General features: G+C 36.6%; 1 protein-coding gene across 1 annotated transcript; it reads left to right on the forward strand.

Annotated features, from left to right (window-relative positions):
* Window positions 1–1,300: 1,300 nt before the first annotated feature.
* LOC145996748 (venom allergen 5.01-like) lies at window positions 1,301–26,213 on the forward strand. The gene is made up of 6 exons (XM_083133276.1): window positions 1,301–1,424; window positions 6,144–6,257; window positions 8,735–8,893; window positions 12,805–12,889; window positions 18,789–18,924; window positions 25,898–26,213. The coding sequence occupies exons 1-6, from the start codon at window positions 1,401–1,403 to the stop codon at window positions 26,211–26,213; spliced, it is 834 nt and encodes a 277-aa protein (XP_082989402.1). The 5' UTR covers window positions 1,301–1,400.
* Window positions 26,214–26,459: the final 246 nt, after the last annotated feature.

Below are 26,459 nucleotides of genomic sequence, written 5' to 3' on the forward strand. Positions count from 1 at the left end.
TATATATTTAGCCTACTATTCTATTCTTTTCTAAAGAGAAAACAATTTAAGATGAAATACCATAATGTCAGTAGTTCTCATCAACCTGAAAATAGAAACTGAAAGACATCTTTTTCAACAAAGGTATTATTGTATACAATAATACTTAATATTTAGCATTATGGAAAGTGTTGTTTCCATAGAACACTATTCTACTGTACTTAAGCATTAAGTAAGTGTAAAAAAGAGTATATTATCCATTTTATATAGAGAATAGTTTACAAAGTGAAAACATACAACTCAACTGAATCAAAACATGCCTCTTTCAAATATAGTAATTTGGTTTGATGTAAATTAAAAAGGCCAGAAAAATACAGTAAATTACTTCAATTAAACTTCCTTGCACATATTTTTTTACCAATAGTTAAAAAAGTATGCTTATAGAACGGAAAGTAGGATTTAAATTAAAATCGAAAAAGCATAACATATGTATAAATCAATGGCTAATGTAAATAAAGACAAAATATATTTTAAAAAAATATAAATATTTCCAGATGACAAATAGTAAATATTTTTAAAATGTGGTGAGTACATATAATAGCAACGTTTCACCTATAAATTAAAAATAGTAAAATTTCCTGAGTGATCTTGTTGAGTAACTCGAGAAGACAGAGACCATTTAATTGTTTTCAGTGTCCGACATGCGAAAAAGAAAGATAAGCATTCATGAAAACATGAATCAAACTAACAATTAAACTTCACTTCCAAAGAGACTCAGTGTCGAGTTTCCTTGTAGATCCCAAGAATCCATATTTTATTAATAGTGGTCAGAAAAACAAAATTGGGCTTACAATGAGGATAAGTTAATAGTAAATAAATATATAATTATGAAAGCAAAATAAAAGAAACATGTCTAAAAGCTGATGCTGGATCAACTCAAGACAGGAAAAGAAATGAAGAACCAATCGTCTCATAACTTTTCAAGGCGTTATTATCAAAGTAATTGGACATTTATTTCCTGATACTCTTATTTGCATCGAATATATTTCGTTTCACATTTTAACCCTTGAAGAAACCATTCTTTACGAAAACAAAACTCTCTTGATGCTCATGTTGTAAGAGGGATGGTCAATCAGATGTGGACTATTAAAATTGTTAACTACTCTTTTTCTGGTTCCAGAGACTATACCATATGAAGCTTATCTCGGGACGAGGAAATTCTTTAGAGAAAAACGCATGCTTACAAAAACAAATATTTTGCAAGATATGTTCCTTCACATATAAATACGTACATTAACAAAACAAATGGTTTTCTTTTCAGCCTATAGTTCATACGTACTTTGAGTCTGAATGCGAACGAAAGAGAAATATCTCCCAACACATTCTGCGATTTGGTTGTTGTCTGAGGAACCTGATAGAAAATGTGGATTGTTGCGTTGTTCCTGGTAAGATCACTATTTGGATGTAATCAATGTAGCCTATTTTTCAAAGAACATGGTGAAAAAATAGTAAAAGACCTAGTATTGAGATTAGTATAAATGATGCGAAATGACCTTCCCTATCTTAGAAGTAAATGAAGAAAAAAGCCCCAAGTTTTCGTTTGTGTGTGTATGCGTACGTAAGTTCCGCTAATGGTGCTAGTGAAGGTACGTTGATTGATTGATTGATTTAAAATTTCTGGGTGCGTCGGCACTTAAGGCCATTTCGCACCCTTCTATGTATACGGGGAAATGTCCCCTTATCTAAAATTCTGACTGAAAATTTAAAAAAGGGGTGTAAATAGCCCCTTGGGAAAATCTAAAAGAGCAAGGTTGTAAAAAGACCTGCACAAGACAAACACAACACATTAAAAAGTCAGAAGAAACAAACTAAAAACCTCCTTACAGACGGTGGAAGAGTCCAGCTCTTCGCAAAAAACTAAAAACATTTGATAAAATACGACTGTCATCACCCAAGAGGGATGAGAAACAGCCAGAAAGGTTAAAAGTTTGCCGGAGGTAAGCAAGATCGACACATTCAACGAGAATGTGTCGAATGCTTAAAAAAACATTGCAAACACGACACAGCGGAGGGCCCAGCCCTTGCAGCAAGTGACCATGCGTTAGAGGCTGTGTCCTAGACGCATGCGGGTAAGAATAACTTCTTCTCTCCGAGAGGGACGGGACGAGGAACGCCAAGCACCTATGGTGGGCTTAATAGCGTGAAGCTTGTTCCCCGTTTCAGTATCCCACTCGGACCGCCAAGTGTCAAGAACGCAACAACGGAACACATTCTGCAGGTCGCTAGCTGGCAAAAGGTGGATGAGAACGTCGCCATCTGCATCAGCAGACATGGCGACAGCATCAGCTGCTTCGTTCTAGTGAAGGTATGTGTGCAAGATGGTCCAACCTGTTAAGTTTTTCAGGATAACGATCGCTCGACAGTTACTGTGCGCATCAGCATAGAAGAAAATGTATTTTCCAACACATAATGGAAACGAGAGGAAACACAAGCTGTCCGTAGCTTAATCCTCACTTGTCCGTAGCTTGGCCTCCTCTACCATGAGAGTTGACATAGATAGCGACAACTCCGTTTGATTTCTGTTAGAAAGGTCAACGTTCTGCAAGCGCGGGAACAGCAAGATTGTAGGCTAAGCACTGTTTATATGATGGAACTCGAACAGGGTTTGTCGAGACGAAAGTCACCCGCAAAGGGGGAAGAGGAGACACTTGTCCCCCTGAAGTATCTGGAGAAGGGTAACTTAATTCGAATGGTTAAATTGTACCGATCTTTTCTTACAAAAATGTTGTTTTCTGTGATTTACGGGCTGTAAGGTACAGCAATTACCTTCCAAACAAAGTCATGTTGGCCGCCATAACTAGGATTGTAAGGGACGGCAAATTTTGATCGTGATAAATTTCGCCATTTCCAATACCAAGAATTGACACTTTTAAATAGGATACCTTGGAATTTCGCAACTGTTCGGGATCCAGAAAAGTCGGGAAGGGTCAATCCTTGCCAAATCAACCTCTGTCTGAACCTTGACATCTCAGAAATTGATATTTTTTGGTACAGTGGTAGTACCAGTAAAGTTGACGAAAACTTCCAAATTTCAGATATTTTGCGCTCCTAGTTTTTGAGCTATTGACTTTCAAAAAAGCAAATATCCCAAAATTTGACGACATTTTGAAATCTTTAAACAGCTGTAGATCAAAAACTATTTGGCTTGGAGAGCTCAAGTTGGTGTCATTCTCTTCTTCTTTTAATGTGCTTTAATTTAAAATGCAACGTGGCTCTGCTATTTCAATTTTGTAATTTTTTTAAAGCTCGAAAAAGTTTTTTGAGAATCTCAAAAACACCCTTTTTTTATAAATATGTTTTGAAGACATCAATTGACTATTTGTGTGCAAAATTTCATAAAGGGGCGGCAATAGGTTCCTATGGAATAATGTGGAAATCTATAATATTTATCATTTTTAATAATAATGTATTGGATTTGTTATATAAACAAATCTCACGGCTAATGTAAAAATGTATGTTATTAAAATTTGAGGAGCTTTCAGACCGAAGTGACATGCAACAAGCGACACATGTTGCTTGTCTCTTGCAAGGTGCTCGGACTCAAGGAATGCTCGGACTGGGTCGTTTTCTCAATAAACGCCTCGGCCTGTTATTCAAGCATGCGCTGCGAATGCTTGCTTATAGACTGAAGTGACCTGTGTTGCTTGTTTGTCACTTTGGTGTGAATCCTTACTGTCGCATGTCACCTGCCACTTGTTGTTTTGGTCTGAGATCCCTTTACAGTTATTTGAAGAATAAAAAGTATTTAAATCGTGTCTCTTAACACAACATAATGATTGGTGAGAGATACAATATGTGAAGTATTCCAGTCAGTTTTAAGAGTCAACAGAAATGGAACAAGTCTCAAGAGGATGAGGTAGAAATAGAAATTTCAGTTTTTATTTGGTGGCAGTCTCTACTTGAAACTCTTCAGGTTGTTATAAAGGCAGCTCCTTCCAGTCTGTTAGCTTATTGTAGCGAGGTGTGAGAAGCACGTGAAAAAGAATGTCGCTTATGAAATGTGTCTTCGACAAGATAATAAATACTGCAATTAAAAGTGTGAAAGCACTGCTAGACTCTGTACACCTCAGTGAATATCACCAATTGTTTATTGCAATCTTCAGACAATTGTCTTTTGTGAAATGCTCAGTGAAGTAACTGTTTTATGCGCTCAAAGTGATGCTTTTAAAGTAATTTATTTATTTAATTATTTATTAACGCCTTGTTTTAATTATGAATATTTCACACACACACACACACACACACACACCATCACACACACACACACACACACACACCCACACACACACACACACACACAAATATATATATATATATATGACCTTGTATTTGTATCCTATTCTAAAATGTAGACACAAATATACAATTTTCAATTTGAATACCTGATATTGAAAGTGATATATCTTAGGTATTTCCATGTTATTTGTAGTCCAAAAATTATAAAATAGACCACTATCAAGACTTCAACATCAACCACTTAGCTTATACTTATGATTTTAACATGGAAGTCAACACATTTTGCAAATTTCACTCGCATTACAATACAAAATAATTAATTTCCATAGGAACCCATTGCCGTCCCGTTATGAAATTTTGCACACAAATAGTCAATTGATGTCTTCAAAACACATATTCTTTCAGCAAAAATTAAATGGGGTGTTTTTGAGAATTTCAAAAAAACTTTTTTCGAGTTTCATAAAAAGTACAAAATGAAAATAGCACAGCCACGTTGCATTTCAAATTAAATCCCATTCAAAGTAGAAGAGAATGACACCAATTTGAGCTCTCTAGGTCAAATAGTTTTTGATCTACAGCTGTTTAAAAATTTTAAAATGTCGTCAAATTTTGGGATATTTGCTTTTTTGAAAGTCAATAACTCAAAAACTATTAGCGCAAGAAATCTGAAATTTGGCAGTTTTTGTCCTCTTTACAGGTACAAAAAATAAATAAAAAATCTTAAAAATCTGAATCCTAAAGGTTCAAAAATATTTTTTTATTGGTTGATTTGACATGGAATGACGCGAAATCATTTACTGAAGTCAGGATCTGACCTTTACAATTCACGTGCCATTTTTTAAATTATTATTATTATTTTTTTTTTTTTTTAAGGTACGTACCATGAAGGAGAGTAGATTAAGTGGTCTCTGGATTGGTATCTACGCATCGTGAAGAAGTACAAAAAGACAAAGAACTATTTATAAACAATTTATGAGAAGGAAGCAAGGCGAATCGAATTTATTTAAATAGTGGACTCAAGTCTGAACTTGTCAACAACGCCAAAATAGTTTCAATTCAAGGGCAAGATGCGAAATCTTATTCTGACCCCCCTGAGAAAAATCCTGTGGGCACACTTGCTCGAGATGGTAGAGCGATACTTCAGACCAAATTCGACAAAAGTGTTCCTCATAGAAATTGCATCTTTACGTGTTGAGTGTAACAGTTCGACAAATAAATGAGCAATATAAATTTTCATCTATTTCCTGATACTCTTGTTGTTGGTGGCTGTTGATGTCCCGTAAATTGATAGCTGAGGATATGCTGGATTTTGATTTTATTTGAAGTTGTAAACAGTGGATCCAACTTTTGAAGAATATTGAGTGGGTTGAATTCTGAGACTTGTTTTATAATCTTATGCAATAATAAAATAATGCTTATCCTTGTACAGTTCGCACCACTAAGTAACATGTGTTGCCAAACTTACGTTGATGCAGCTCTAATGACTGACCATAGTGTTGCACGGGTCCTTGTAAAGGGAAATGAGTTATTCTTAAAAGGCAAATTATTTTCCGATCGACATTTGAAATACCTGCTCCGTATGTGGTTGCCTCCCCCTCATCTCCGCTATAGATGTGGCAACCAAGGCTTCAAATTCCCCTCGCAGATGAACGGCGAACTCTGGTTGGCAGAGAAGAAAGCACGTGCTATCTCCAACGCTCTTGTCAGTGGGTGGAATCACTCACGTGATAGTTGCAAAGGTCTTCCAGCAGACGACAGATCACACAGAAGCGGGAACTCTACCAGGATAAAGTACGCAAATTCAGGTACAGAATAGCTAGTAGGGCACAACATAAGAATGAAGATTCTATGGAAGTGTTATTTTTCAGGTCTTGCATGGACTATGTATCACAGAGGTGCAATCACACACCAAAATAGATTATTGTAACTTACCCAGCTGCAAGAAAAGAACTCTTGTCCACGTGCTGTGCCCGAAACTGAAGGTAAATAAATGCAATTCGATTTCCTTTCATTGACTAAGTTTCTTGATGTTTTGTTTATTCGTTGCTTTGTTTTGACCGACTGATATGCATGAAAGTCTAGCACAGCATAGGGTAAGGACGGGGCAAACGGACACCCTAAGCACAATTTTCAAAATAAATGTGAAACATTTTATTGAAACTGAAAATAACTATTGGCATGGAAGGTGTGAACGTTCAGTTAACACATGATAGCACATAGTATGCAAGCAAATGAACATCTCTCTCAAAATAGTCTGATCAATCCCCGGATGCGGCAGTGTCCGTTTACCCCACACGTTCGGGGCAGACGGACATTTGATCGGGCCAGATGGACACGTAATGATTTATGAACTATCATCACTCTCACAATAACAACACACAAAATATGGGTAATTTCCGTTTGCAACACAATTTACATGGAACCAGAGAGAACACTCTAAGCACTGCACCCAATTTTGACCCTGGTTGTACACATCTTTGCATACACAGCACTCATCACTTGTGGTGCATTTAAAATCTTAGATTTTTTTGCTGCAGCTTTCAGTTTTTTGTCTTTTAGACAAGCGATGAAGGAAGGATCCGTCAATACTTGTGATTGTCTAGTTTTGAGTTTCCTGCTGCAGGTCCCAGAAGTTGCTGGCAAAGGGTTTTAGCTCCTCAAAACTTCCACGAGATGACACATCCTCTTCTCTTTCTGTAGGCTCTGATGATCGCTCATCTTGACCATGGTCAGTTACAGGAACAAAGACATGGCCATGCAGTCGTTCTGGATTAAAGGGATATATTCCACAAGCATTGAACCCATTTGCAGCATTGTTCGTTCTCGATGTCTCACCATCCTGTAACAAGGGCACATTGTATTAGAAACACAAACATTTGAAAGGTATAAAATGCGTTACATACAATTCACACTTGCTATTTCCATTACTGAGTCAAGTATGCATTAGTATCTCAATCAAAAAGTACCTAACAATAGTTAAATGAAATAAAATTCGTCTATGTCCGTTTGCCCCAACGGCAACCTGTCCATCTGCCCCACTTGTAACCTTTGCCCTTACATTCCAAACAAGTCCACTAGATGGCAGCACAATGTTGGCAACATGTGTGTATCTATAAAGGAATCACTGTCTTCACCACAATCACAACTTCGGCGGGACCACAGTAATCTATGCAAGCCTTGTGTTCGCAACACATTTTTTTAGTATTCAGGATTTTGCATGTACATTTTGTGCTTACCCGGTCAGGTTTATAGGGTGGATGGGCATTTCTTCTTTACAATTTCTTTCGATGCTCAACACACCAGCTCGCAAACGTTCAGGTTCGTACACAACCCCAACTGCTGCACTGTTGCTAACTTCAAATCGAAAATATTAGTACTTTGCTTAGGGGATTTCCATTTGCCCCGTCTGTTTTCCATTGTCTGTTTGCCCCGTCCTTACCCTAAGCTCTCTCAGCGCCTTTCGCCATCTTTACTCACTGCTCAGTGCTGCGCTCTCAAGACAGAAATCCGAAACACGCCTGCAAGAGAAGAAAACTTTTTGAGTTTCATGGCAATATGTCAAATATTATAGCTACAGCAAACTCATGAAAGCGCTCCAATCATTTGTAATAACTCTGTACTTTGAACGTGGACAAATTATATTATTTGCATTCCACATCTGGAACTGGTAGTCGTATTTTTCATTTATTAAATGTGCCTTCCAAATTTCATGGAAGCTTAAAAACGTTATAAAATCAAATTCCTTTGAATTGCTTGCAAAACTGGCGTGTTCACCTCAAACTTTATATCTAAAACAAAAAGTGTGTGCTTGCTTCTGACAATCGTAAATTAAAAGTTTTCAATGTGTTGTTTTAATTTCTTCCTTTATAGTTATAATGTTCATAGAAAATGTTTTCACATTAAAAATATATCTCCATCAGGATTTCTCTAACCTAAAGCATTGCACAAGTCTAGGTGTTTTTATTCTGTTGAAATGTTGATTCTCAGGTTCAGTCTGTGGTGAGGTCACAAACTGCGTGTTTCCGATCTCAGCTACTATGGACCCAACCTGATCATTTTTCTGTGCCTAAAATTGACCTTACTTAACAGGTGTTTTCTGTTAGCCAAAATAAAATAAGCATAATTCCCATTGTTTCCTCAGCTTATTTGTGTTAAGAAGTTAAGGAAAGGTATTGATAAACACAGTATATTAATATGGAATGTGGCTATTTGTTATTCCTAAAGAGCCAGTTATTCCTATTCACTTAACTACTCCATTAACTTATTCTAAAATGAAAGGGTATTAAAAATTTCCGTTAACGTGGCGATCACATGGCTGAAACTTTGAAGTTAAAGTGCTTGGAGGCGCCAGGCACAATTTCAGAAATGGACGTGAGACTACCTCACGCAGTAATTCTAAAATTGTCAGCAATGAATATCATGGAAGTACATTTAATTGTCTGATTTTCTTCCATTTTAGATAAAGAAAAGATGCGTCAGGATCTTTGTCAAGAAAATGACCGGCATTGAAAAGAATTATATCCTTCACTTGCTGAATGGCTTCCGCGAAGAGGTTGCCTCTGGCATGTATAAAGCGCCAACTGGAACTTTGCCACCAGCTGCGAACATGATGCTGATGGTATGTATTCAGGTGCAACACAAACAGACATACACACGCACCCACACACACTTGCATATACCTATAGGGTCAATCCGTATGAAGTCATACAACATGGTTGCTCGACCATTTTTAAAAAAGTTTATTTTTTGTGTGGTGTGAGCCTCATATGTTGACAGTTCAGAACCACTGTTATTTTATTTTTACTATCACCGATTTGAAGATGGCGGGCATATTTCTATCATGGCGCGCGTCATTTTCTCCATTCGTAAGCATCAGCGGCAACTTTTTTATCTCAGCTCTGGTAAGTCCTACGACAATGAGACAAAATCTGTGATGTTAAGCACATTATAGGCTACAATTATATTTCTGTGTAATTTTATAAATATTATTCCTTCATAATAAATTTTAAGGTCAAAATTGTGTATTTTAATTGCTCAAAATGACATTTTTGAACATTTTTTTGGGTGGAAAGGCAGTTTTTTTGACACTTCAATTTTTTTGTGCAAGTACCTGTGTACAAATAGAATATGTCAAAATTATTTGAAGCTTGAGACTTCAATAATTTTTTTCTACAGGGTCATAAACATGTACTTTTTGTTCAAAAAATCCAAGTCCAGGGTTAAATATCTCTGGTGGGCAGTTGTTTAAAAATCTGAAATTTGTACACAATACAGTACTCCATGATAAATAACTTCAGTAAAAAAATTTGAGTTTGAGATTCAATTAGTTTAAGAGATACAAAACTCGTGAAAAATTCATTATTTTGCATTAAATATGGTATGCCTAATTTCATTTCTAATTAACATTTTGTGTTAAAATTCTGCAAACTGTAATTTGGAATGTCAATGAACAACATTACAATCCTGAAATGGATCTGCAATAAAGTATATATACGAGGGCGTGCTGAAAAGTATAGCTTCCTATCTTTTTATTTTCTTTGTTACCTTGTAAACGCATTTTGGATTTTGAGCAACCATACATTGCACTTATAAGACTTTCCCGCTTCTCCATTGAAGGTTTCAAACTTCTATCACCAGGGTGTGCTGAACTATTGCGAGGAAAATGGCAGCATGTAACCATGCAATGTTGATGAAGCGCCTGAAGTAGCGTGCCGTGATCGAGTTTCTAACCGCAGAACATGTGCTACAAATTGACATTCATCTGAGACTGAAGACATTTTATGGGGATGAATGCGTAGACATCAGTACTGTGCGATCTGGAGTTTATCATGCTCTTAACGAAAACTCCAGCTGAAGAAATCTCAGCTATGTGAGAGAATGGAATGAAAGGCCGCGAACTGCAACTGATGGATGTCATCGGAATCGTGTTCAGCTTGGGTTTTCTTTACGAGCATGACCCTGGCCGGCCCCGTTATCGACGTCCCTGAGTAATGTTTTGCTCGCTAAGGTTCCATTTCTAAACTACTAGCCCACGAAAACATCATTTTCCTACCCTTTATGTATGCAGCCGTGTGGTACAGAATCAATATTGCCACTGTCATTTATTTTTGCATTAGATGCCATAGTAAGTGTTAATATTATAAAGACACAGAATTGTGCCAGTAGAGAACCTACAGGGTAAAGTCCTGTGGTTATCCCGTTCTCCTTAAATCATGCATGCATAATTATCCATTCATTATGATATATATCCGATTTTATGCTTTCTTAAGATTTTCACAATCCATAGATTCACTGATCACACAGTCTGGCAGTAACGCACTAAGGTCTCCTTCATGGCATCAAGGAGCCCCGATACTAGCTGGAGGCACATAATGGTTGAGATCCCACTTTTAAAATATTGGGTCCAGTACCGATTAGCTTGTCTGTGCGTAAAATTGACTTGAGACAAACTTCAAAACTTCAGTAGCGTGCTAAAAATTTTGATGTTTTCTTTCGGAAAAACATATGTCAGTGACAACCATGAATTTAGGCGCCTTGGCTACATACATTCAGGAAGGAAAATGCTGTTTTTCGGGGCTTCGAAACGAGGGGTCAATCCATACCGAACGGTCAAAAAAAAAAAAAAACAAGAATTGGTGCTGGTGGGGGGAATTCTGTATCAGTTTACAAAATAGTCAAAAAAAAGTGTTGATCCAGAAACAAATAATATTGAGAGTTACACATAGTAAAGTTTGATTAAATTAGGCACACACATGAGATGTACTACGTAGAACTATCAGCGAAAAATGCAGGCTCGACCAGGACTGGCCGTGCCATTGCTCTTTTTTTTCTATGCGGAAGCTTCCCCCATCACACATCATTCCATTTTTGCCTCTTTCCTCCTACATCTACGCCAACGTCTACTGTGTTTCAAAGGCAACAGATTCCGTTGCAGTAGCACTGGCAGACTATTCCACACAGGTAAAACAGCGGAAGCGAAGAATCAGGCGAAACCAGGCCGGCTCGGTAGCTCAGTGGTGTCGACCTCCGTGGCGGAGTGACGAGCACAGCGCTTTACAAAGCCAAGAGTCCAGGGTTCGAATCCCGGCTAGGACTTGGATGTTTGTGTTTGTCCGAAAAAAAGTAAAAACGAGAATACAGTGATAATTGACATGCGTAAAAGTTTGAGAAATGTGTGAATGACGGGGGATATTTGAGCATTTGCTTATTATGGTAAGTTTAATGGTAATGAGCAAAAGGTATAAATATTTACATATTTGAATGGCAAATATAATATTTGAGATTCCATTTTTATAGATTGGATTAGTGTGGTTAGGAATAATGGTATATTTGTTTTTATATTGTAGTTGAAGTTTTGTGAAGTTTGATTTTGATGGCTATTGTATAAGAGTTTGATTTGTGATTTGTTATTTAATATGTTCTTCTAATTGTATTTTTTGTTTTATTTTAGGTTTGTTATTAATTGTTTGATGTTTTGTATTTAAATTGATTGTTTAGAATTGTTTGTTTGTAATTGATTATTGATTTTTTAGATATTTACTTTAATTTAATTTATTTAATATTTTTTTAATATGATTTTTTTTTTATTTAGTTTAATTTAATTTATTTAATATTGTTGATTTAGTTATTTGATGGGTTTTTATTGCGGTTGTTTGCATTTTTTTTCCAACAATTGCTATTTAGGAAGTTTAAGGAAGTTTGATAATGTTTGATAAGATGTTTTTTTAAATGTTTTGAGTTATTTTTTGATTGGAAAGGTGGTGGTTAAATTTTTGGGGTTTGGAGGTTTTTGTGTTTTATATTTTAATAATTTTATAGATTATTATGATGGCCATCTCCGGAGAAGAATATTTTTGAATTTGTTTGTATGTGTGATTTAATTTTATAGGGGTATTGTTTATTATTAAAGCATAAATTAAATATTTAATATATGAGAAAAATTAAAATAAAAATAAAATAATTTAATATGAATATTTTATATGTTAAGTGATATTAGAATATATGGGTTAATATAATTTGTTGTGTTTGTTGAATGTGGAGAATGGAATAGTGTGATGTAATATAATATAGGTATGTATTTGTTGATATGTAGAATTGATGTGATGTTGTGTTAGTTATTTGATATATTATAATATGTTATTTTAGAATGTGATATATTTTGGTATTATAAAATATGTTTTTTTATGAGAGGAAGTAGTTGTATTGTTTGAAGGTAAGTAATTTAATATTATGTAATATATTTCTGGTAATAAGATTAAAATATGATGAATAATTTCTTATTATATTATAGGGGTATTTTTTTTAAAAAAAAGGAGTGGTAGAGCAATTGCACGGAATGCCAGAGACCCGGGTTCGAGTCCTGGTCGAGCCTGAATTTTTCGCTGATAGTTCTACATAGTAAAGTTTGCTTCCAATTATTAATACTTGGCATAAAGTTTTAAAAGAGCATATTTTGTCAAAGATGATTATATTTTTATGAATATTGTACATATATTAAATATTGAGTTTGTAAATTTCTTTTTATATTAGGAATGGGACAATACTTTGGAAATGTTTGCTCAGGCTTGGGCAGATTATTGCATTCCTAGTCCAAGTGCTCCATGCATGGATACCGGTGAGTATAGAGAGACAGAGAGACAGAGAGAGAGAGAGAGAGAGAGAGAGAGAGAGAGAGAGAGAGAATGAAATAGGGTATTTATTTCAAAACTGGCAACAATACTAATTTAATAAAGGGTGAATATTTTCATAGTGCTCCGCGACGTTTACTCCCAACTTTTTCTCTTCTTGCTCGTTCTATACCCACTTTGCCTCTGCGTTTGTGGCACCCCCTTGTCTCTCCCCATAGGTGCTGCTGTGTCTCTATCACCATTTCTAATCATAACTCATCTCATTAGTCAAAAGTGGCAGAAAAGCGATATAAACTAACAAAAATACAAATCCCTCTGGACTTCTTATTTATCAGTCGGTGCTGTAACTTCATCTTCACTACTTTTTCATGTATCCGATGTTTATTTTAGGAAAGAACGAAATAAGGCGGATGGTTATGACTAAAATCTATTTGATACTAGTAGACTTCCAAATGAACTAGAAAAATGGTAGCCTAATGATCAGCATACGATTTTTATACCAAAGCGATAAAAATATGTGTTCCCCCGAACTTTAAAGTTCAACCCCCCCCCCTTACTATAGAAATTCTGTGCCAATCTAAAACTTAATATTGATATCCAATATTTGGATATTCCCTCTCAAGAATCTCCCCAATTTAATGTTCAATCCCCCCTACTACTCGTAGCATTCCCATCCATGATAAACTAAGATTAAACATTGATATTCAAGAATTGTAAGTTTATTGTCTCCCCTCCCAGAATTTACCTGACAATTTAAGTCTAGATAAATAAGAACAGAACGTTGTCCCCCTCAAATAATACATATTACCCGTAGCTTAGCAGTATATTGGCTGCACATGAATGAATTCTTAAATGTTAACGAAGTTAACTTCTGTCCAACGATGTAGGTGCTTATTAGTCAAATTTATATAACAAAAAAACAAAAAAATACCCCCAAAAGTTGGCTGTACCACCCCTGCTCCAAGGACGTATTTAGGGGAGCGGGTTCGGACCCCTCCTAAGACTTACTAAAATGAAGTAATGAAAATGTACCTTTCAGCATAACTGTACTCGATTGTACTATAATCGATGGTTATTTATTTCCTATGAACTCAGAAGGCAAGGGCTATTATTATACTTATTATTATTATTATATTTGGATCATACTGCTTTGAAGAACAGTACAAAAGAAGATTTAATGCACACTACTACTAATGATAATATGCAAAAATATTAATCAGGAACTTTACTTTTCGTCAACTGGATCTAACCTCCTTTCTTTATTATGTGATAAATATTCAATTCTTCATCTATTGTAACGTCGTTCCTAGATCAACTTAATATGGAAACAGTGCGGGTCAAAACTTTAACGGCAGAGGAAAAATCACGTAGCAAAAACATTCATCTAGAAACCACGAATACAAAATTGTACTTGTTACGGGGTTCAGCTGAAAGATAAAACATCGCTCCCACTATAACAACACTTGAAGTATACCTAGACAATAATAATCCTTGCACAAACAGTTTATTGTTAGTAACAATTAAACCTCTAATTCATCCACTATGCCGCACTCCAATAAAAAATAGCGTACGTCGAAATAAATAGTTTATTTTTCATTAAACATTAAAAATGGTTAAATAATATGACTTGTACATTTATGTGAGATCGTAACAATGAGTTAATTACTCGATTCCAACATGACATAAGAATTTGTTTCGTAACAACTTTAAAATCTGAATAACAATACCATTGAAATAAGGTATAAAATGGTACCCATTTAATTATCTCGTCTACTAAATTATCTCAATCCACTTGTTCAACATTAATCAATTGGTATCTTAAAATCTTAAAACGCGATCATTTCTCTGCCTGACAATTAGTTAATCTTAGATGCTCAAATATATTTTGATGGTAAGGTGTTACTACAGCGCCTTGAATAACATAGTGTGGAAAACGACCCAAGAAACTGGTTCCCGCGACTGATGAGAACATAGATGGCAGAGCGATCAGAATCGGTGCTAATTGTCTTATGAAAGTAATGCGGCTTTGTTAGTTTTTGGAATATATTATGTAGATTTGTTTGTCTTGAAAAGCGGTACGTGAATGATGGAAACAGTTATATTTGTGGAGTGATTTGCAGTCACGAAATGGCATTAATTTGGAAAGAAAAGTAAAATAAAATGAATAAATAAATAGCATGCGTGCGTAACACAAGAAGAAACATCGCAATGTGATTCCGGACGTCAGGTCTTGGACTGTGTATTGGAGTTTATTTCTCTAAGTTATTAGAATATAAATAGTATCCTGAGAGATATTTCATACCGAGGCGACAAACCACAATTGTCACTTGAAAGCGAGCAGTCGATAACACTGGGGAACAAAAAAAAAAAAAAAATATTTTGTGGCATAAAGTTTAATAACAGTTTCAGCACACAAAACAGCTGTGATTGCCAATTGAATGATTGGTTCAGTTGAATTGACTCCAGTTATAAAAATAAACACACCATGGCAAATGTAGGAGGTAAAATTAGTCCACGCTTTTCTCGGTAATATCAAAATTTGATAATGGGATGAAATTCCCATTAATAAACTTATTTATTTATTTGTAAATTGTTGCTAGGCAACTTATGAAGCATTGCAAGGCAATATATCTCTTAATGTTGAATTTTGTAGTATAACCTGTGCTATAACTAAGCCAACTGCGTTTAATGTGAATACATTGGAAATATGAGTTCCTCACGTAGTAAGTGTTTCAATAACCCAAATGTTTTTTTGCTATACATGTGGAATATATTGTTTACCATCACAGAGAAGAAATATCACGGATGTAGTGAGATATTTGTATCAGGCTTATTTTGCCAAAAATCTGGGACAACAAAATATAAAATGGGTCCCACATATAGTTTGCAAAACTTGTTTGGAATCACTTCGTTATTGGGGACAAGGCGGACTAAAGGGACCCAAATTTGGAGTGCCCATGACATGGAGTGAACCAAAAAAATCATGTTAATGATTGCTATTTTTGTGCTGTGAATGTTAAAGGCATGAATAGATTCAAAAAGCGTAATTGGGTGTACGCTAATGTAGAGTCAGCAAAGCCGCCAATACTGCACAGTGAAAATTTACCTTTTCCAGTATGTACCTTTTCGCAAAATATCGACGATGACGTTGAGATATCAGATGAAAGTGCTAGTGACAATAAAAACGAAAGTGATAAAAGTGGACGATAAAAGTTTGGCCCCCAACGGAAAATATTACAGTGGGAAAAGCTAATATCATTCATGAACCGCTGATAGATAGGGACAAAATCATCCTTCCGCCACTGCATATTAAACTTGGGTTGATAAAACAGTTTGTCAAGGCCTTAGATACAAGTGGTGATTGTTTCAAATATATATGCCACACTTTTCCAGGACTAAGTATTGAAAAATTGAAGGCAGGAATCTTTGACGGACCACATATTCGTACACTTATAAATGATGCCAATTTTACAACTTATATGTCTTACATCGAATCTGAGGCCTGGCTGAGCTTTGTGTCCGTCGTCAAAAACTTTTTGGGGAATCACAGAGCAGAAAACTACCAGGATATAGTTGGAAATATGTTGAAAAATTTTGAGAAATTGGGAGCTAATATGAGTGTGAAGATACATTTTCTACATAGCCACATTGACAGATTCCCTGAGAACCTTGGTGATTTTAGTGAAGAACAGGGAGAAAGGTTCCATCAGGATATAAGGATAATGGAAGAAAGGTACCAGGGACGGTGGGATCGCCACATGATGGCCGACTACTGTTGGAGCTTACAGAGGGATTGTCCTAAAAAGCAATACAGCAGGGAATCGTTTAGAAAACGTTTCACATAGTTTGTTACTTCATTGTGTACATATTTTCGTAATTATTATGATCATAGGCCTATAAAAATTTATTTTTATAATAATGATTGTAATCACAAAAAGAAATATTAAATTGTTGTTGGAAGTTCATTTATATGTATGTCTTATGTTTCCGCCATTTTGGTTTAGTTGCATTTATTTCATAAATTAGAGCCAATTCAGGAAATATATTATTATATCATTATTCAGCAGCATGAAATCGCCCTAAATTAGCTCTCAAACACTGTGCCGCAATTTCACTGTTCCCCAGTGTAATCAATGCAGCCTTTCGAACAGTAGGGACACAAGCTCTGACTGCACCGTTTCCTCAAGCAGATCTTAGACAAAAGCGACACGCGATAAACGATACGAGGATTTCACACCAAAGCGACACGAGTCCTTCGGTCCAAGGCAACTTTCAACACATGTTGCTTGGAAACGAGCCAATCAAGACCAACTTTTCACATCGTAGCGGCATGACGGGAAGCACAGGCCAGCGTTCGGTTGGTGAAATCCTCAAGCTATTGAGGATATGGCCCAGTTTGAGCGACGCAGAAGCGACACGTGTGGCTTATCGTGTCCCCTAGATCTGTTGTAATGTGCGGTTTATCGTGTCGCCTATCTGTTGTTCGCAAGCAACGCTTGCTAATAGACTGAAGGCACCATGTCGCTTGTCACTTAGTTGGGAACTCCCCCTGTAGCGCGTCGCTTCGGTCTCAGACCCTTCCTTTAAATAGCTTTCCGACCGAAGTAACAAGTAGCACGCAAATACGCCATATGAACGTGTCGTTTGCCGTTTGGACCCTCATGTGCAATGAGTGCTATTTTAAAGTCTGGAAGTGTGTGTCACTAGTGTGACAATGTGAACATCCCGTGTCGCTTGTCCCATTGGTCTGCAAGTTTCCTTACACTCATGTCGATGACACTAAGGAAGTTTGGTGGGTTTCCCCTTGTCATATCATGCAATCATCATTATCATCATCGCCGCGATTAGTTTAAAGCGGAAGAAAAGATACGAAAAATACAAATGTTTCAGTATGTATATCATTAAATCAAATGATGATGATGATAATAATAATGAACCTAATTCATACACAGAAATTTAGTTACCAAGAGCATTCAAATCGTATTTTTTCTCCCGTATTATTAATGAAAGTATAACGATAACAGGACGTGGCCGACTGTCTAGAATGTTCGTTAATATCTTCGCCACCACTGTACTAAATATCATAGCAATTATCACATTCATAGAAATGCTTCATGTAAAAGAATCAGACGTTGCAGCGAAAACTCCATTTACTTTCATTATAAGCAGACGAATGCCATGCAGCTGTACCGATACCAGCGCCTCTAGCGGTATCATATTCGAGTGGAACCAGCCTGAGCCCAGAACAGTGCCGTTTTCCACACTAATTTATTGAAGGCGCTGTAACCTCAGGATGAACTGTGTAGTCAAGGAATATAGCTGTGTAGCTGATTTTCGTAGCGTGGCTCAGGAGGAAAAGTGAGGCGATTTTCAGAGACCTCTGTCGGCAGAAAAATGCATTGAGGAAAATAACCTCTAGGGAATTTTACGAAATGGGAATTTCGAGAACGGAAATTGTAACCTATTTAGCGGGATGACGTAAACAGGGATAAAAGTGAGAAATTCACGTCATCGCCGTTACACTATTTGACATTAATTTCCTTGTATTTACACCAATTTTGGTGATCTTAAGTACACGCAAGCTAGATGATAAATATATGATGTTATATCTATATTCTTATACCATGTTTACTTATTCGTAATAATAAAAATACAATATTAATAATATTTACATATTTAATCAATATTTTTTTTAATTATGACTTATTTTAATTTAAACATTATTATTATTATTATTATTATTATTATTCAGACACTTGGTTGGGATCCCCCTTCCCAAATTATATTTCTAGATACGTGCCTGGCCTGCTCCACAGTTTTTCATGTATGTCTATAGTTTAAAAGTGACAGATCCTACTGACTTAAAACAAATATATTTCCTTTCAGTCACACAACGAGTTTGGCCGATAGTTTATTACGTTAAGAATGCAACCTTTTCGCACACAACATCATGGAAGCTGTATAAGAAGCGGCTACTGAAACAGTTCAAGTACTTCAATTTAAGTGTTATACCTTCCTATCGGTAAGTATCTATTCTACTACACTCGTATATATACATACTTAGCGCCTGAGACTTTGGTATGATATATTTTTAAAAAATTATCTAACAAAAATCTGTTGCAGGCCCGCTTTAAGCTTATCGCCCACTGAGACGCCGGAAACGCGCCGTTGTTTTCTGTTGCCGCGTCTCAGTGGGCGTCAAGCTTTAAGCTTAAAACGTTTAATTTCTACAAAAATAATCATCCATAGTAAAATAGTGACGATGATGATGTTATTCCCATAATCGACATTAAAGAGGCATATTGCAATAGAGAAGGCACTGCCGGATCTACAAATCTTGGCCTTCCTCGCAAAATATTACCAATGGAGATTACCTACTTACTTACATACCTTCACACACACACACACACACACACACACACACATTATATATATAAAATCAAAGAAGGAGAAAGGAAACACTCACCAGACAGTGGGAAAAATTCGAATTTTCGCTAACTAATTGTAGCATCTTCAGCGTAGAAAGAAAGAGACGGAACCGGACCGTGTCTTTCTTTCTACGCTGAAGATCCTACAATTAGTTAGCGAAAATTCGAATTTTTCCCACTGTCTGGTGAGTGTTTACTTTCTCCTTCTTTGATTTTTATTTAGCCCTTTTGGCCCTCCTTGCTTTTATCCATATATATAACGTATGTGTATGTGTGTAATTCTTGATCTGATGTTGACGAAGTCACATGGTACAAGGGCCTACAGGCTGATTCAAAAGTCCTTTACACCCCCCATAAAAATTAAAGGAGTTGGGCTGATTATGATATCAATTTGTTATGATATAAACAGGTCAGACTTAGGGAACCACATTGGCGTGTTCCAAGCGGACGTCCGCCATATTGAATTCAACTCAAAATTTTTAAATGGGAAGGGGTGAAGTGCATAGGCGCCGATTTCTTCAGAGATTTGGGGGCGGGGCAAAGCTAAGTAAAGCGCATAAATACTGATTTATTTCTATTTGCGAAGGGGGCAAAGTTTTTTAAGTTGGGACCTAATACACTTGAGTTAAACTTTGAAAAATTGTAATTACAATAACTAGCTTTGACAACAAAACATATATATCAGGGTACATCGAACTTTATTAGCTGGATAAAAAAAAATCACTGTAGGGGAAGGGGTACAAATATGGAATACCAGTTTGTTGTTGACTATTTAACGACACGTTTTCTTTAAAAAAATGTGTGTGAGAAACTCTCTTCCTCTTCCTTAATTAGTTCCTTAGTAGAATATAATGTTTAGACTACGTAACATTATGGTAATTATTTGTAAATAACATTTTCCTAAAATTTGACATGATTTCTCCACAAAAAGAATGGGGTACATATATGGAATACTAGCAACATTGTGCACAAAATGAACATATAAACACAATTCTAATGAAAACATTAAATAAGTGAACACTGTAAAGTCGCAAGAATGGGAAAATTTCTGAACTTCACATGTCTGTATCACTATGATTATTAGGCTACTACGTATTTACCTACTTACAAAAATCGCAAACGTAAAGTCCATTATCATATCCTGCACATTCAGCATGAGCCCACATATCACACATTTTGCACTTAATCCATTCTTCTCCACCCTTATCATCAGAAAATCGTGCAGAACGGAAGAGACATTCAGCATCGTCCCTACTTGGTGTGCTGCCATCTACATACTGAGATCAGAAGAGTCGTCTCACACGCTGAATACGCCGACACTGTCCGAGTCTGATGATTCGCAGTCCTTTGGTAATGGCGTTTTACCCTTTTCCCCATTGTTTTTAACAGGCTGTTTCTTAACAGCAGTGGACATTTCAATGGAAGTCGTATATGGTGGTGAAGTCAGGATATTAGAGGTCCCTGCTTTCCTTCCCCTACTTCCTTGCCTCTTCTTAATTCCAGGAGCAGGTGATATGTCCAATGGGGTTAAAGTACTGCTTTTGGAACAACAAATCCATTGTTTTCACATTAATATTTTTTTTTACATAAATGGGGTATAATAATGGAATACTACTATTCCATATTTGAGCCACTGTTACCTTCGAATATCAAAAGCAGGGCCGTATCGAGGTTTGTGGAGGCCCATGGGCAAAACGTTTTGTGGGGGCCCCACGTTTTTTATTATTTTTTACTAGGAGCTTTATTAGCTCAATATGTAAACCACCAATTTTCAGCAGTTCAAATGGTAGACCTGATTTTAGAATCGGTAGTCATTCAGAATCGAACATATCGCAGATAGGTTTGCAAGGAGAAAAGCGCAGTAAAATAAACTTACAGGACGAAAATTGTAGCGCTATAGCAGCAGTTAAATTCTGCGTCTAAATGTCTACAGTATATTATGAAGAGTGAACACCGTTACTACAATATATAGTAAATACTAAGGGGGTTCATACGGAAACAGAGAACTGAGCAGTAGACTGTACTTACGTACATAATTTATTATAAAATATATTATTTACAATTAAGAATAAATATGTCACTACATATGCACGGTCCATCTACTGGACAATTACCAACAGGTTCATTGTGGAAACTGTAGTAACTACACTTTCTTAAAAAAAATCACAAAGGCTTAATACTAATAGTAAACACACGTTTCTTGCCCTTTTCGCCGAAAATTCATCTACTATATCATTCAAGTCCAATTCACGAAGATGTTCATGTCCAAAGCTTAATAAACAAAGATTGGATAAGCGATCCTGTCCCATGGCAGCATGAAGGTTGTTTTTCAGTAATTTCATTTTTAAGAAAGATCTTTATCCGCTGCAGTTTGTTACCATTAAGACCAAATACATTCTAAAGAGAATTTCGACATTAGGAAATGTACTGCGGAACGGGTTCTTAGCATACATACAATATTATACATAGACAGTACCATTGGGATGCCTTCCTGGTGTTTGACATTGCTACTGCTTACTAGGTGTGCAAACTGTATCAGCTCATTCTCTAGTGAGGGTATCCTCCTCGTAGATGCTCACAAACTCGCGAGCTGCAGATGTAATTAGTGATGGGATTGCCACTGCAAGTTCATTTAGAATACTGCATTTTTTTTATTTCACGTCAGGATTTGTGTATACCAGCATATTGTTTATTGAATATTAACTGGAATCGACAATAATTTACAATACTGTAACAATGGTTTCTTTTCTTTACATTATTATTTTACAAAAACTAACGCAACTGTCACATTAGTGCAATTTACATTGTTTCCCAAGAAAAAAACCCACTTCTACTCACTACTACATAGATGCAGGAACATTCACAATGGGGGACAACACGAGACAAACACTTACGAACATAACGAAAAACATATGAATCGTATCGTACCCAAGGTATTGGGTAAGAAGTATAAAGTCTTAGCATACCAGGAAGAAGAGAGAGGAATGCGGAATAAGCAATTAGGCAAACGTTAGGTGAATGACTTGGGAGACAGGTATGGAAGAGTGTGGGAATACGGCGGACAGTGGACAGTTGGCGAGAATACGAGAGAGAGTAAGGACTGCGAATTGTAAAAGAGAAGCGAAGGGGAGAACGATTATTGGACAATGGTGTGTGAGGAGATTGATGCCTGACAGAGAGGCCAGACAAGTGTTATATGAGAGGACAAGTGTGGAAATAATCTTCATCTAATTATAAGGTAAGCAATATCCTTTTCTAAACCAACCCATATCGGTTCAGTCATGGAGAGTACAGAACCCATATCTAACTTGAGTTAATTTCTATCGCCATTCCTTTAAATATAACCTCTTGCATTTATCACATTTAGGCCAAGCGAGTGATAACCATCTGAAAGATGAATGAGGAATAACTACATCATCCCATACAATTTAAAGGTTTTGGTTCGATCCCAAACGCAGAAGTAACATTGCGTTACGTGATGTAAGCTGCGTTACGGAATACTGAACCTCTTTGCGACAGTTTCAGGGAAAAATCCTGTCTGCTAGTGATGAGGTGATTTGATCAACTCTGAAATGTTCACTAGGCGAGAGGTGGCTTTGAGGTTCATTTTCGTAGTCAAGATGATTCAGTCGGACGTTTCTCACCCGCTGACGTGAGTGTTCCTTATTGTACTCTTCTGTGCCACTTCTTCTTCTGGCTATCTCCTCATATTCAGAAAACGAGTTCCTTTTTGATTCCACAAACTTCTTTAAAGATCTCAAAATGTCAATGGCTGACTGAAGAACTAACCTTGGATTCTGGAGTTTTGCTCGTAGCATCAAATCTCTCTAAAATGTCATTCCAGAAGACGGCTAACAATGCGATTTTCAGGGACGACATCTGCCGTGAGAGCCCATTCGCTTCACTTCTTACAATACCATTCTCTTCTTTGTCATTGCCTATTTCGACAAGAGCTTCCTTAAATTTTTCGTAACCTTGGACCATGGCTTTTGTGGCATCTGCTCTACATGCCCACCGATTGTCTCACTTAAACTCTTGGTAACATAGTATTTCCCTTGTGCTTGTCTTAACTTATCCACCAATGTTTGATAACGCCGAGGTGATGCTGTGAAGAACACATAAGCTGTTCTATAAAACCGAAGAAAAGTTAGGTGTCCCGTAGTTCACTGATGCACCGAGAGAGCGCGCTAGTATCTCCACATTTTTTTCCCTAGAAAAACTCAGTTATAAAACGATGTTATTAACGAAAGAACGTTATGTACTTCGTACGATTATTTATTATCTTAATCGTATCTGAGAATTCATTGTTTGAATAAGTGTGCCATATTTCCACAATACAGCCAAATCAATCCATGGTATAAAGTATACTGAGATTCAGATATCTACAAATAGATCGACTAAGAGCTGTGCTACAATTGAATCCAGAAGAGAGTAGACATACGACAATATTAAAGTTTATTTGATTTTTAAAATACAACTTCTTATGCAATTTTTCAAAAGCATAGCCAGCTGGTTAAAATATTTTTTGGTAAAGACCCTTCACAGCTTCCTTTTGGGGGGCGGGTCAATTGCCCCAGTTGTCCATAGGTTAATATTGCCCTGATCAAAAGCCAAAAGTGTATTAAAACTCATCCCAACAATGTACGTAAATATACCAGAATAAAGCCTTATTGATATGCTACAAAATTGTATAGCCTACCATATACCAAAAAGGTACTTACCTCCAAACTTTTCACTTCGGTCGCGAAACGCAATAATCGCTGTAACGCTCACTGTTGAACCTCGAGCTGCGAACTAACCACTTCCTGTGGTGGTGAGGAACACTGGCCAGCATTTCACGTAGTTCTTGCTAGAGTGCTGCACTTATCAGGCGAGGCATAATGGTATTCCATTTTTGTACACCTAATCCATATTTGTACCCCTTCCCCTACTACTGTGATTATGTAATTATACAACATATAATAATTTACATGTAACTTTTGACGGAGAATTTGATTATAATATTCGATTTATAATACTTATTCCTACAGTCCTTTATAGGAGTTCAATATCTTTACACATATTTACATAATAAAGGAAGGCTCAATATAAAATTTTCATCCAGGCGAGGTCAATTTTTGGCACCCCCACTGTCCACCCTGTCACTCCCCTCCTCAACTTTCTTCGCTGATCCTACTACTTTCCACCTTCGGCCAATAAAAAACATGACCGTGTTGCATATTTACGGTTTTAACGACGATAAATAATAGCCTTGTTTTTTGAATGCCTTATATTAATGTCAAAGAACCCGTATCTTGTAGGTTGATATCAAAACAGTAGTCTCTTAGTTTAAATTGCTACATGATTTTCACCTACATTTGTCATTGAGATGTAACTTCAATTAATTTTTCTCTACACAAATCCAACTCTTTATAAAACAAATATCCACATTTATGTAATCAGAAATAAGGATTTGGCTCTACTAAAATCCCCGGTCTGGCGCATTCGAGGGCGGTGACCCCGGACAATCGCTTGCGTCGCCCGGCCATTAAGCCGCCCACACACACACATACACGTATTGTTTTGAACTCTGGCGAAGCATTGGTATAAATATGTAACACTGCAATTTTCAGCCACATCAATGCAGTATGAAGTAGCACACACTTGTTTACAGGTACATGCAAAAAAAAAAGGAACAACTTAATCCTGATTATATAAAATATTTTGAACTTCTGCTTGACTTTTCCGAAGGGAAACAAAGGTGCCTATTTTGCAATGGACTGGCTCACTCAATAACATGAAGACTACAGTATTCCTATGCTTCTTCCTTTAATCTCGCACATATTCATTCATAATATACCATACTGTTTCTTTAATTCATTGTCGGTTTGAAAGAGGAAAATATGAAATAGTAAACGCACATGCACAAGGAAGACAGTGAAACTGAGTGATAGTCCCACTTATTGATTCTGCCCATTTGACAGCAGAATCTTGCTTAATTTCTCACCTGTTGTGTGAAAAGTTTCTGTGTGCAAAAGTTATGTAATATGTTGAAAGTTATTTTGACCCTCTATAAGGAAGGTCAAACGAGAACTGGAGGGGTCCGGGCCTCCTGCATCCCCCTCTCAGTTTCGGTGTTATTTCAGTGAAAATGTTGAAACATTTTGCCGCGCCCCAGTAAGGCAACCACGGCGCACACTTTGGGAACCACTGATGTAAACAATGGATTTTTAATTTTAGATCTTAATAATTGTAGTGGTATCATGTGGAGAAATATATATATATATACTGCTGGACAAAAAAAAACCGGACACTTGCATTTTTTGTGATAACGCAATGGGTCGATAAAAGCTCTGGTACAAGAGCTAACTAAATGTTGCAGAAACTGAATTAAGTACGAATGCAGAAACAAAGTCCGAGCCTATGAATGGTGCATATGGTATACTACATGATCTGCCGAACATTCTGTAATATACCTGCGAGCTGTTATTGCAATTCAAATGTCAAATATTAAAGTGTCCGGTTTTCATTATCCAGCAGTATATATATATATATATACCTACTCTTTTGATTTTCTCTCTCCCATAGTACAAACAAAAAGTATAACCGGATATCTACAGTCATGTGGCATGATGCGCAATACGTCGGATGTGGTTACGTTAGAGCCGAGACTAAAAATAGGAAAGGAAAGTATGATTTTCTTGTCTGCAATTTGGCACCTTCCAACCTCAAAAACCAGATGCCAATTTACGAAATTGGAAAGCCATGTTCCAAATGTCCCGCCGGAACGCTGTGCAGGTTGAACTCGCCATGTTTGTGTGCGGACAATGGCTCTGGGACTCTCGCTGCTGTCTACACTTCATTTGTGGTCGCTTTTCATTTGTTTTCACCGATCTCGATTTGAAAATAATAAAGATGTATCCTCTGTTTTTCAATGGGTAAGTCTATCGGCTGCACAATTCTGCACGCGATGTCTGAAAACTTGATTTCATGCTTCGTGTGGAGCCTTCTAACTCAAGTTACATTATTTTCGATAAACACAACTTGCCGAACGTAAAAGGTAGAAAGCGAACCAAAATAACAGAAATAAAAGGGGAAAAGAAAAGAAGGCAGATTGTTCTCTTTCAAAAAATGACAGCTATTGTTCTCA

The sequence above is a fragment of the Lepisma saccharinum genome, chromosome 13 (genome assembly GCF_977018435.1).
Source record: "Lepisma saccharinum chromosome 13, izLepSacc3.1, whole genome shotgun sequence".
In the NCBI taxonomy this organism is placed as follows: domain Eukaryota; kingdom Metazoa; phylum Arthropoda; class Insecta; order Zygentoma; family Lepismatidae; genus Lepisma; species Lepisma saccharinum.

Excerpts from the sequence above, each read along its gene's own strand:
- LOC145996748 (XM_083133276.1), top strand. The coding sequence starts at position 1,401 with ATGTGGATTGTTGCGTTGTTCCTG. Across the intron at positions 6,258-8,734 it reads TGCTGTGCCCGAAACTGAAG|ATAAAGAAAAGATGCGTCAG; the intron begins GTAAATAAATGC and ends CTTCCATTTTAG. Across the intron at positions 8,894-12,804 it reads CTGCGAACATGATGCTGATG|GAATGGGACAATACTTTGGA; the intron begins GTATGTATTCAG and ends TTTTTATATTAG.